Raw genomic sequence first — 13482 nt, 5'->3', positions numbered from 1 at the left:
TCCTCCCTCAGGAAAAGGCCAGGCTCCGGTGTTTGATGTATTTGAAGCTTTTCTCAATACCGACAACATCCAGGTCTTTGCTAATGCGGCCACTAGTTACATCATGTGCCTTATGAAGTTTGTCAAAGGACTGGGTAAGTGGAGCCCTCCTTTCCTGCCTCCTGACAGCTGGGGACCCTCTCCTGGATGGCTCTGTGTGAACTGGCTGCAGCAAGCAAGCCAGCATCCTGGTATAGAAGCAGATGGCGCTATGCTGTGCGCTCAGAAGCACAAAGCTTACTGTAAACGCAGCTTGGATTCTGTCCAGGGTTGATACTTTTCATTGTGTTCATGGAATAATTTTATAATGAAGCATGTCTTCATATATTATTTTACTCCAACTTCTTTTTGAATCTTAAAATAGTCAATATTGTGTTCAATAATTACCCTCATACAGGAAACTACTGTCCTCAGTGTCATATAATTAGAAGTCTATTAATTAGTCTATTAGCCTAATTAGAGTTTGAGTTCCCAGCTCTTAAGCAAAAATTAAGAATGCCTTCCCCCAGACCTTACTGATTACAAAACGTATTTTGAAGGTGTAGAAGTCACCCTTCTTTGAGACTTTGTGTGTTTTAGGAACTACCTAGCTGATTTTATGCTTAGTTTAGAAATACTTTAACACAGTAGAGTCTTGCTCTACAGCATAACCTGCTGGATCAGATGTTTGTATAACACGTGTTTATCTGGGGTGAAATGGAAGGGAGTAGCAGTTAGTTAAACCCAAAGTTTAAAAGGAACTTAAGTCTTTACGTTTTGAGATTTTCACCCTGGTGTGCTCTGAGACCTGTAGCCTTCTTTTAAAAAAAGAAAATATAAGGTTCATAATATTCTTTTGTATTCTTGTAAAATAACTGACAGTTTCTTTGTAAAAGAAAATAGGACACAGAGAAGCTAGGTGACTTCATTCATGTTCCCCTTATTTTGGAGCAGGAGTAAAATGCAAGTTTCAAGACAGAGGCTGGAGGCCACAGGTCTGATCCACAGACCATCCTTGTTACATTCTGTTCTTACATACACCCATTCTATGCTTCTGTATACCCTGGGAAATAGAGGGCTGAGCTGAGGGGCAACCATGAAAGCCCCTCACTTACCCACTTTACATAATGGGCTTCAGAGGAAGGTTTCTTTTTTTTTTTTTTTCGGTACGCGGGCCTCTCACTGTTGTGGCCTCACCCGCTGCGGAGCACAGGCTCCAGATGCGCAGGCTCAGCGGCCATGGCTCACGGGCCCAGCCGCTCCGCGGCATGTGGGATCCTCCCGGGCCGGGGCACGAACCCGCGTCCCCTGCATCGGCAGGCGGACTCTCAACCACTGCGCCACCAGGGAAGCCCGGAAGGTTTCTTTTGAAAGAGGAAGATTTTATTCTTTTTAAACTCTGCTCTACACTAAATAGAAGCCAAACAGTTTAGTATCTTAATCATAAGAATACCTTAAAGTAATGAATCTCTGTCTTAGATAGTAAAAAATCCAGTCCTTGTTTAGAAAAAACTTTCCTCCTGTATTTCTCCTTTACTCTCTCAACTACTACTTCACTCACAAGAGTTCTGACACCAGATGTGTGGGCTTTGTTCCCACACCAAGCAGTTCTCTGTGATGCCAGCTGGGTGTCCTATTGTTAAATCAATTCTGACCCCAACCAGAGTTAGACCAGCAGACCCCACAGGTGAAGGGCTCGGTCCTATGAGACTGCCCCCTGCCATTTCAAATGACAATTACAAGTAGAAGGTCCCCAAGTTACCCACAACTTCTGTTTAACTTGGCTACAAATCAGAGGTTCCCGTGACGCCCCATCCTTTGGATTCAGTGATTCGTTAGAACAGCTCACAGAACTCATTTATCAGCGTATTATATAGTAATAGATACGCTAAAGGATACAGATAACAGCCCGATCAAGAGGTTATATAAGTTGAGGTCCAGGAGGGTCCCAAGCTCAGGAGCTCCTGCCCTCATGGAGTTGGGGTACACCCTCCTCCCAGCATGTAGATGTGTTCATCAACCCAGAAGCTCTCTGAACGCCATACTCTGGGGATTTCTTATGGCGGCTTCACCATGTGGCTATGATCAATCATTAACTCAATTTCCAACCCCCCTCTTCTTCCTATGGTTTTTCTGGTGACCAGCCCCCGTCCAGGAGCTTACCAAGCTCTTCGCCTCACTAGAACAAAAGACTCTATCACTCAGGAAATTCCAAGGGATTTAGGAGCTCTGTATCAGGAACTAGAGTTGAAGATCAAATATTAGAACAAAAGAAGCCTAGTAGTCTTATCATGTAGGAAATTGGGGTTTTAGGAGCTCTGTGCCAGGAGCCAGAGGCAGAGACCAACATATGTATTTTCCATTATTCCACAACCCTATATTTTATTTAAGAACCATTATTATTGGTATTCTATTGTTTGGTGAACAGTTGAGGACCTGCTACGGGGGCATGGTGACCCGTACATACTGTGGGGATACACAGATGAATATAACATGCTTCCTGCCTGTGAGAGGCTCACAGCCTCTTCTGGGAAACAGACACAAATCAATAGTCACAGTTCAGGAAGATGAATATTTTCATAGAGGCTAGGAAAAAAAAAAAAGCTATTTAAGCTGAAATGAACAAGCAGCTGAGACGGGGTGCTTGGTAGTAGGGCCACGCAGACTTCAAAGGGAAAGTGACAATTGAATTTTGCGGCGTGAGCTGCTGTAGGTTTACTTTTCTAAAAGTAGGGTACGTTGGAGGTACCACAAAGGAGGGATCCTAGGTGATGAGATGGAAACAGAGGAAGGGGCCAGGCTCTAAAGGGCCCTGAATGCCACACCAGGAAATCGAGAATGTGCAGGGACGGTTCTGAAGCCACCGAGTGGTGTATCACATGTGACATTAGAAACAACTGGCAGGCACGTGTCCCTGTGGGTTAAGGACAAGAGGCTGCAGGCAGAGACCAGTGTGCAGGAGTTTGGGAGAGAACAGAGAGGATGGAGGTCAGGATATTGTAGAGATGGGGTCCAGAGGGCTTGGACCGCTCTGACGTGGGGTGTAAGGGAGGGTGGAGCTGAGGTTGACTCCCCAAGTTCCTTGCCAGGACTGACGTTTCCCAGAATTAGGATATCCAAAAGGAGTGGAGGAGAGGAACAATAATGAATTCTATTTTGGGCACTGGGACATGTTGAGTTTCTATGAAATATTCAAGTGGAGATGTTAGAAATTTTCACGGTAGAAATGTTAGAAGTTTGAGATCTTATCTCAGCGAGGGAGCTGGGGCCTGAAAATGGAGATGCAGAATTATCAGTGCACACCTGAGGATATTTAAAACAGAAAGATGCCATTTTTTTCTGTGAATTATAAGGTGGAGTTACTTGTCTGTGGCTTGGGGTCAGTGGGCACATCCGCGGCCCCAGTACAGCCACGCTGGCTGTGTCCTGCCCGCCTCCAGGGGCCGCCCCGTGCACAGACTTTGATGTGTGGCACAGCAGCCTCCGTAAAAAACTTGGAACACTGTGATCAACAGGATAGGAAATGGATTTATTTTTTATTCCCACTTGGTTATGTCGACATGAATTTGAACTGCTCTGTGTTTTTATACTGTAAGGTGTGTTAATCTAAACTAGGGGTTGGCAAACTATGGCCCACAGGCCAATCCCACCCACTCAGAGTTTTTAGAAATCAAGTTTTATTGGAACACAGCCCTGGTCATTTGTCTGTGGCTGTTTTTGTGCTATAGTGACAGAGTTGAGAAGTTACAACAAAGAGAGTGTGACCTGCAAAGCCTAAAATATTTACTCTCTGGCCCTGTATAAAAAAAAGTTCACCAGTCCCTGATCTAAAATATACAAATGGTTATCTGTTCTTTCTTAAGGAGAAACATGCCTCTTTGTCTGCTAAATTTTAACGAATACCTAGTAATTATGTCTGTTTACCCACAGGGAAGGGTGCCAGTTGCTACAATTGTAGACGGAAACAATTACAGTACTGTGGAATAATTGTATTAAAAGTATAGAAGTAGATTCGTACATGAGAAGAAAGATGATAATTTCCAACTACTGTGTGCCTGTAGACTGTCTAGATGCCCCCTACAGATCTGTTAAATTTCTAGATATATACACACAAAATAGAGGTCATTTCAGTTCAGTTTAGTAGTCTCCATCCCCACCCTAGATGTCTCAGATCTTCCCAGAGTCTTCCTTTATCATCCCTGGTTAGTGCTGAACACTGGCAACAAAGGAGGTCCTTTTCCAAACAGAGAGAGGCCTAGTGCTTCCTTTCTGCCCAGCACATGGCTGGTCTCCAGGATCATCCTGTCATCAAAGCTTCAGAGTCACACCATCAACAGCAGGGCCCAGGGAAGTTAATTAGAAAAATTGCCGTGTGTCCAGGTACAAAAAACCACCATCCAGCCACTGAAAGTACTGTTGCAGGATATGGAAAAAGTGGTCATTGTTTAGTGAAAAGGGGAGTTACGGAACAGAATAATTTCAACAAGGTAAGATGTACAGTGTGATCCCAAATGTGTTTAACATGTACACATGTAGGGGGAAATTTGACTGAAAGGGTTGTACAATTTGGAGTAATTTTTCCTTTCTTTTCTACGTTAGTAGACATTTGGGGAACGCATGCTGTATGACTAAGTAGGTCTTCTGTTATAAGGGGATAAACAATATTTGTCTCTGTCTCTCCTGCTGCCCCCAGGGGAGGTGGACTGTAAAGAAATCGGAGACTGTGTCCCAGGATCCGGAGCCACGTCCCCAGACCTGTGCCTCCCTGCCCTGGATTACCTCAGGCGCTGTTCTCAGGTACGCAGGCCCTGAAACCCACCTCAGAAGATGCTTACAAAACACGCATGGAGGTATTTTGTGGATGCCTAAGCGAAGTACTTTCTGCTGTCTCTGAGGAGATTGGGGCTTAGTTTTGGAGTATAAAGTTTTGTCCCCCCCGCTTCTACAAAGGAGAGAAAGAAAGTAATGAAAATGTACTAAAACACACAATTGGGTTTTGAGATCTCTGAAACTTCTCAGTCATACTCCGATACGTGAACTACCATAATCTCTATATCTGTGTCAGATATCGAAATCCTTCCGATGGTACGAAAACATGGACAGTGGGCTGCACACAGTGAAAAGAGACATTTTAAAAAGTATGCAGTCAAGATCTAGTAAAAAAAAATCCAGTGAAACATCATTTATCAGTGTGAACAGTGACCTTCCTTATGCTAAGTCCAGCGACTCTCTGTCGTTACCGTGTCACACGCCCATGGGACAAGATGATGCTCCCTTCTCAAAGCCCTTTCTCCCTAGGCTTCGGTGACACCCCCTCTCCGTAGCTCTTCTCCTGTCTTCTAAGGTTGTGTCCCTGGCGTCCTCTTGTCTGTCTGTTCCTCACTCTCCCTTGGTGATAACATCAATAGCATTAAGCCCCAGGGCTTTAGAAAGGATGCACAGCCCTGATTTCCTCCTCCAGCTGCTTCCACAAGGCCCACATGACCTGATTCCGCTCCCTTTCCCCCCTCAGCTCCTTGCCCCTCACTCACTGTGCTCGCCACACTCCCTTTCTGTCCCTCAGACACACCCTACTTGTTACTGCTCAGGGCTGTTGCTGTTCCCTCTGCCTGGAATTTTCTCTCCTCAGATCTCTGTATGACACGCCTTATCGTCCAGATCTCATCTGAAACATCATCTCCTCAGAGAGACCAGGGCTTAGGTATCTACCAACTCCCTGCCAGCATTCCCCACACACCTAGGTCGCTCGTTGTAGGACTGCCTAATTTTTCCTATAACGTTTCTGTCAAATTTTATTTATTATTTGTGAAAGGAGTATGTCTGTAAGATGCACAGGGCAGGATTTCTGTCTGTCTCACTCCCAGCTGTTTCCCTAATTTCTGAAACAGTGGGGCCACAGCAGGCACAATTCTAATTCGTGAAGGTACAAGGCTCCTTGGGAGTCTGTCCCAGTAACAGATTCCGGCGGTCTGGGCTGTAGCAGTGAGAGTGGAGTAAAGAGCCCGAGCAGCCTATTAGCTCTGCTTCTCATGCCTTCATCGCACCCACCCTGCCCTCGGATTCCTCCATCCCCCATGTGCCCTCCCCCCACCCCCATTTCCTTGATGTTGAGTCAGGGGAAGGGAAATCAGAGTCTGGTATCTCATTTGCCTACAGACTCTCTTCCCAGTGATCCCCATAGAACACTTTCTCTTAGGCAAAAATTCTTCACATGTTTATGGGTCCCTTCACAGGTTTATAAAAGTCTATAAAACTCGTATGCAATTAAGATGCTGAAAAGGTACCCACAGAATCTTTTCCTCTACCTTTTTGTTGCCACTGAATGCTGTTTCAGCTGCTTCATGGGATAAATGCCTCTTGTGGACTGCCAAATTTAAAACTGCTACAGTGGGAGCTTTTCTGGTTTTCTCTCCACCTTCTCTTCCGGTATATAGTTTTGTTGTCATTTAATAGAGTGCAGCTTTTTCCAATTTATAATTGCAATTTGGTATTTTTAATTTAGTTGTTGGCTAAAATCTACAAAATGCCCTTGAAGCCAATATTCCTTAGTGGGCGACTCGCTAGCTTGCCCCGAAGACTTCAGGAGCAGTCAGCAAGCAGTGAGGATGGAATTGAGTCAGTCTTGTCTGACTTTGATGATGACACTGGTAAGTTAATTGATTGGGCCTAACCAGGTTATTTGCTATGTTTGTATTCCCAAAAGCCTAAGCCATGAATTCAGTAGTTTACAGATCATGAATGGTCATCCGTTTATGTCGTTATTATTTATAATTCTAACAGAACAAGCCTACCTAAAGTTTCCATGGACTCTCCGACAACGTTTTACATCAGTGTCTCCAAACCAATCCTTTTTAGATGGATACCTCCATCTAAAACCAGTGTAGATTTGCAGATTCCACTAAATATAGTTTTTAACTCTGAATTCTTTTGAATTTAGCAAATTGGACTGTGGTTGCATTTGGTGCATTGATACTTAAATTGGCTGGTAATTGTCTTTAATACCTTCTAGGAAACACAATCATTGTATAATTACTTCCTGTAGGACTATCTGGTTAGAGACTGGGGAAATTAAGTCATTACTGAAGAGACAATCTGTTTGTGACTGGTGAAGCTGAAGGCTCATTAAAAGAATAAATTTTAAAAATATGTTTCAAATTAGTTCCTGTGTAATTTCCTGTGAATTCGACTTCGATCTAGTAACTTTGGATAATTTTCAGATTGGTTCACTCATGTTCACATTTGCTGTGTTCTAATTCAGATGACCCTGTCCTGTTTCTAGACCTAAAACTGGAAATGATATCCTTAAAGAAGTCTAATATCTGAGCATAGGTGTTTCAAACCCTTGCAAAAGGACTTTCTGGGGAAGATTTTTTAATTTGCTCTTTTGTTTGTTTTTCATTATTCGTCTGTTTTATTTTTCAAGACACAAATTCACTTATGGGGATATCTAGAAATTTTCCAGTTTTCCACTGGGATTACAAACAGTAAAACCTTACAAATTCAGATCAGTTTTCAGGAAAAAAATATAGGAAAGAATAAATATCTACTGTACAGAACAATTAAATATTGGAAATTGGCTAGATGTTGCCTAATAGAGGTTTCATTTTTAATGATTATATAGGAATTTTTACATAGCATCTTAAACCTCCAACCCAGACGGTTAAAAGCAGAAGCTAATGTTGCTTATCTATAGTACAGTCTTTAAAACAGTTGCAAACAGTTTGTATATGTAACAGTGAGCATTCCCTGCCCATCTGTGCGAATCGTTAATCCATTTTTTTCTAGGCAGCCCACCTAAGGTTTCCCACAGTATAAATTCATTGAGGGCCTTAAAGTTATATGTGAAACACAGCTAGATCAGAGAAAAGAATAAAAGTAAGAGCTTTAAGTTAGTATTAAAAATTACTTCTCATCATTGATATACTTAGATATTATTCCTCTGCTTTCCAAAGGCAAATAATTGCTTTTCCATTCTCCTATGGAAATTTCAAACACATATAAAACTAGACAGAATGGTATAATGAACCTTCATGTACCCATCATCCAGCTTCAACTTTTTTTTTTTTAACATCTTTATTGGAGTATAATTGCTTTACAGTGTTGTGTTAGTTTCTGCTGTATAACAAAGTGAATCCGCTATATGCATATGTATATCACCACATCCTCTCCCTCTTGCATCTCCCTCCCACCCTCCCTATCCCACCCCTCTAGGTGGTTGCAAAGCACCGAGCTGATCTCCCTGTGCTGGGCAGCTGCCTGCCACTAGCTATCTATTTTACATTTGGTAGTGTATGTATGTCAGTGATACTCTCTCACTTTATCCCAGCTTACCCTTCCCCCTCCCCATGTCCTCAAGTCCATTCTCTACATCTGTGTCTTTATTCCTATCCTGCTCCTAGGTTCTTCAGAACATTTTTTTTTTTTTTAGATTCCATATATATGTGTTAGCATACGGTATTTGTTTTTCTCTTTCTGAATTACTTCACTCTGTATGACAGTCTCTAGGTTCATCCACCTCACTACAAATAACTCAGTTTCATTTCTTTTTATGGCTGAGTAATATTCCATTGTATATATGTGCCACATCTTCTTTATCCATTCGTCTCTCAGTGGACACTTAGGTTGCTTTCATATTCTGGCTATTGTAAATAGTGCTGCAATGAACATTGTGGTACGTGACTCTTTTTGAATTATGGTTTTCAGGGTATGTGCCCAATAGTGGTATGCTGCGTCATATGAGTTATATTTTCAGTTTTTTAAGGAGCCCTCCATACTGTTTTCCATAGTGGCTGTATCAATTTACATTCCCACCAACAGTGCAAGAGGGTTCCCTTTTCTTCATACCCTCTCCAGCGTTTATTGTTTGTAGATATTTTGATGATGGCCACTGTGACAGGTGTGAGGTGATAGCTCATTGTAATTTTGATTTGCATTTCTCTAACTATTAGTGATGTTGAGCATCCTTTCATGTGTTTGTTGGTAGTCTGTATATCTTCTTTGGAGAAATGTCTATTTAGGTCGTTTGCCCATTTTTGGATTGGATTGTCTGTTTTTTTAATATTGAGCTTCATGAGCTGCTTGTATATTTTGGAGATTAATGCTTTGTCAGTTGCTTTGTTTACAAATATTTTCTCCCACTCTGAGGGCTGTCTTTTCCTCTTGTTTATAGTTTCCTTTGCTGTGCAAAAACTTTTAAGTTTCATTAGGTCCCATTTGTTTATTTTTGTTTTTATTTCCATTTCTCTAGGAGGTGGATCAGAAAGGATCCTGCTGTGATTTATGTCATAGAGTGTTCTGCCTATGTTTTCCTCTAAGAGTTTGATAGTGTCTGTCCTTACATTTAGGTCTTTAATCCATTTTGAGTGTATTTTTGTGTATGATGTTAGGAAGTGTTCTAATTTCATTCTTTTACATGTAGCTGTCCAGTTTTCCCAACACCACTTATTAAAGAGGGTGCCTTTTCTCCATTGTATACTCTTGCCTCCCTTATCAAAGGTAAGGTGACCATATGTGCATGGGTTTATCTTTGGGCTATCTATGCTGTTCCATTGATCCATATTTCTGTTTTTGTGCCAGTACCATACTGTCTTGATTACTGTAGCTTTGTTGTATAGTCTGAAGTCATGGCGCCTTATTCCTCCAGCTCCATTTTTCGTTCTCAAGACTGCTTTGGCTATTTGGGGTCTTTTGTGTTTCCATACAAATTCTGAAATTTTTTGTTCTAGTTCTGTGAAAAATGCCAGTGGTAGTTTGATAGGGATTGCATTGAATCTGTAGATTGCTTTGGGTAGTATAGTCATTTTCACAATGTTGATTCTTCCAATCCAAGAACATGGTATATCTCTCCATCTGTTGGTATCATCTTTGATTTCTTTCATCAGTATCTTATAGTTTTCTGCATACAGGTCTTTTGTCTCAGTAGGTAGGTTTATACCTAGGTTTTTTATTCTTTTTGTTGCGGTGGTAAATGGGAGTGTTTCCTTAATTTCTCTTTCAGATTCTTCGTCATTAGTATATAGGAATGCAAGAGATTTCTGTGCATTAATTTTGGTTCCTGCTACTCTACCAGATTCATTGATTAGCTCTAGTAGTTTTCTGGTAGCATCTTTAGGATTCTCTATGTATAGTATCATGTCATCTGCAAACAGTGACAGTTTTACTTCTTTTCCGATTTGGATTCCTTTTATTTCCTTTTCTTCTCTGATTGCTGTGGCTAAAACTTCCAAAACTATGTTGAATAGTGGTGAGAGTGGGCAGCTTTGTCTTGTTACTGATCTTAGAGGAAATGGTTTCAGTTTTTCACCATTGAGAATGATGTTGGATGTGGGTTTGTCATATATGGCCTTTAATATGTTGACGTAGCTTCCCTCTATGTCTACTTTCTGGAGAGTTTTTAATCATAAATGGGTGTTGAATTTTGTCAAACGCTTTTCTGCATCTCTTGAGATGATCATATAGTTTTTATTCTTCAATTTGTTAATATGGTTTATCACATTGATTGATTTACATATATGGAAGAATCCTTGCATCCCTGGGATAAATCCCACTTGATCATGGTGTATGATCCTTTTAATGTGCTGTTGGATTCTGTTTGCTAGTATTTTGTTGAGGATTTTTGCATCAGTGTTCACCAGATATATCAGCCTGTAGTATTTTTGTGTGTGACATCTTTGTCTGGTTTTGATATCAGGGTGATGGTGCCCTCATAGAATGAGTTTGGAAGTGTTCCTCCCTCTGCTATATTTTGGAAGAGTTTGAGAAGGATAGGTGTTAGCTCTTCTCTAAATGTTTGATAGAATTCACCTGTGAAGCCATCTGGTCCTGGACTTTTGTTTGTTGGAAGATTTTTTTTTTTTTTTTTTTTTTTGTGGTACACGGGCCTCTCACTCTTGTGGCCTCTCCCGTTGCGGAGCACAGGCTCCGGACACGCAGGCTCAGTGACCATGGCCCACGGGCCCAGCCGCTCCGTGGCATGTGGGATCTTCCCGGACCGGGGCATGAACCCGTGTCCCCTGCATCAGCAGGCTGACTATCAACCACTGTGCCACCAGGGAAGCCCTGTTGGAAGATTTTTAATCACACTTTCAATTTCAGTGCTTGTGATTGGTTTATATTTTCTATTTCTTCCTGGTTCAGTCTTGGAAAGTTGTGCTTTTCTAAGAATTTGTCCATTTCTTCCGGGTTGTCCATTTTATTGGCATACAGTTGCTTGTAGTAATTTCTCATGATCCTTTCTTTGTATTTCTGCAGTGACAGTTGTTACCACTCCTTTTTCATTTCTAATTCTGTTGATCTGAGTCTTCTCCCTTTTTTTCTTGATGAGTCTGGCTAATGGTTTATCAATTTTGTTTATCTTCTCAAAGAACCAGCTTTTAGTTTTATTGATCTTTGCTATTGTTTCCTTCATTTATTTTTCATTTATTTCTGATATGATCTTTAGGACTTTTTTCCTTCTGCTGACTTTGGGGTTTTTTTTGTTCTTTCTCTAATTGCTTTAGGTGTAAAGTTAGGTTGTTTGAGATTTTTCTTGTTTCTTGAGGTAGGATTGTATTGCTATAAACTTCCCTCTTAGAACTGCTTTTGCTCCATCCCATAGGTTTTGGGTCATCGTATTTTCATTGTCATTTGTTTCTAGGTATTTTTTGATTACCTGTTTGAGTTCTTCAGTGATCTCTGGTTATTTAGTAGTGGTATTGTTTAGCCTCCATGTGTTTGTATATTTTACAGCTTTTTTCGTGTATTTGATATCTAGTCTCATAGTGTTATGGATGGAAAAGATACTTGATACGATTTCAATTTTCTTAAATGTACCGAGGCTTGATCTGTAACCCAAAATATGGTCTATCCTGGAGAATGTTCCATGAGCACTTGAGAAGAAAGTGTATTCTGTTGTTTTTGGATGGAATGTCCCATAAATATCAATTAAGTCCATTTTGTTTAATGTGTCATTTAAAGCTTTTGTTTCTTTCTTTATTTTCATTTTGGATGATCTGTCCATTGGTGAAAGTGGGGTGTTAACGTCCCCTACTGTGATTGTGTTACTTTCGATTTCCCCTTTTATGGCTGTTAGCATTTGCCTTATGTATTGAGGTGCTCCTATTTTGGGTGCATAAATATTTACAATTCTAATATCTTCTTCTTGGATTGATCCCTTGATCATTATGTAGTGTCCTTGTCTCTTGTAATAGTCTTTATTTTAAAGTCTATTTTGTGTGATACAAGAATTGCTACTCAAGGTTTCTATTTTTTTAAATTTATTTACTTTTTATTTATTTGTTTTTGGCTCAGTTGGGTCCTTGTTGCTGTGCGCTGGCTTTCTCTAGTTGCGGCGAGCGGGGGCTGCTCTTCATTGCGGTGCTCGGGCTTCTCATTGAGGTGGCTTCTCTTGTCGCAGAGCATGGGCTCTAGGCGCACGGGCTTCAGTAGTTGTGGCACGTGGTTCAGTAGTTGTGGTTCTCGGGCTCTAGAATGCAGGCTCAGTAGTTGTGGTGCATGGGCTTAGTTGCTGCACGGCATGTGGGATCTTCCCAGACCAGGGATTGAACCCGTGTCCCCTGCACTGGCAGGCGGATTCTTAACCACTGCACCACTAGGGAAGTCCCTCCAGCTTTCTTTTGATTTCCATTTGCATGGAATCTCTTTTTCCATCCCTTCACTTTCAGTCTGTATGTGTCCCTAGGTCTGAAGTGGGTGTCTTGGAGACAGCATATGTATGGGTCTTGTTTTTGTATCCATTCAGCCAGTCTGTGTCTTTTGGTTGGAGCATTTAATCCATTTACATTTAAGGTAATTATTGATATGTATGTTCCTATTACCATTTCCTTAATTGTTTTGGGTTTGTTATTGTAGGTCTTTTCCTTCTCTTGTGTTTCCTGCCTAGAGAAGTTCCTCTAGCATTTGTTGTAAAGGTGGTTTGGTGGTGCTGAATTCTCTTAACTTTTGCTTATCTGTAAAGGTTTTAATTTCTCCATTGAATCTGAACGAGATCCTTGCTGGGTAGAGTAATCTTGGTTGTAGTTTTTTCCCTTTCATCACTTTAAATATGTCCTGTCACTCCCTCTGGCTTGCAGAGTTTCTGCTGAAAGATCAGTTGTTAACCTTATGGAGATTCCCTTGTATGTTATTTGTTGCTTTTCCCTTGCTGCTTTTAATATTTTTCTTTGTACTTAATTCTTGATAGTTTGATTAATATGTGTCTTGGCATGTTTCTCTTTGTGTTTATCCTGTATGGGCCTCTCTGTGCTTCCTGGACTTGACTGACTATTTCCTTTCCCATGTGAGGGAAGTTTTCAACTATAATCTCTTCAAATATTTTCTCAGACCCTTTCTTTTTCTCCTTTTCTTCTGGGACCCCTATAATTCGAACGTTGGTGCATTTAATGTTGTCCCAGAGGTCTCTGAGCCTGTCCTCAATTCTCTTCATTCTTTTTTCTTTATTCTGCTCCCTGGCACTTATTTCCACCA

The 13482-nt window shown here is 41.1% G+C and overlaps 1 protein-coding gene across 1 annotated transcript in view; it reads left to right on the top strand.

The window, feature by feature from the left end:
- The window catches only part of ARFGEF3 (ARFGEF family member 3), a 182639-nt gene that overhangs the window by 145257 nt on the left and 23900 nt on the right, over positions 1-13482 (top strand). The window contains exons 24-26 of the mRNA XM_060030511.1: positions 12-134; positions 4712-4815; positions 6521-6665. Of these exons, the coding sequence (XP_059886494.1) occupies positions 12-134; positions 4712-4815; positions 6521-6665 (372 nt within the window). The remainder of the gene's footprint in view (positions 1-11; positions 135-4711; positions 4816-6520; positions 6666-13482) is intronic.

Source organism: Delphinus delphis, chromosome 14, assembly GCF_949987515.2.
Source record: "Delphinus delphis chromosome 14, mDelDel1.2, whole genome shotgun sequence".
NCBI lineage: Eukaryota > Metazoa > Chordata > Mammalia > Artiodactyla > Delphinidae > Delphinus > Delphinus delphis.
The sequence above is the reverse complement of the archived record's forward strand: the minus strand, read 5'-3'. Positions and strand labels throughout refer to the sequence as shown.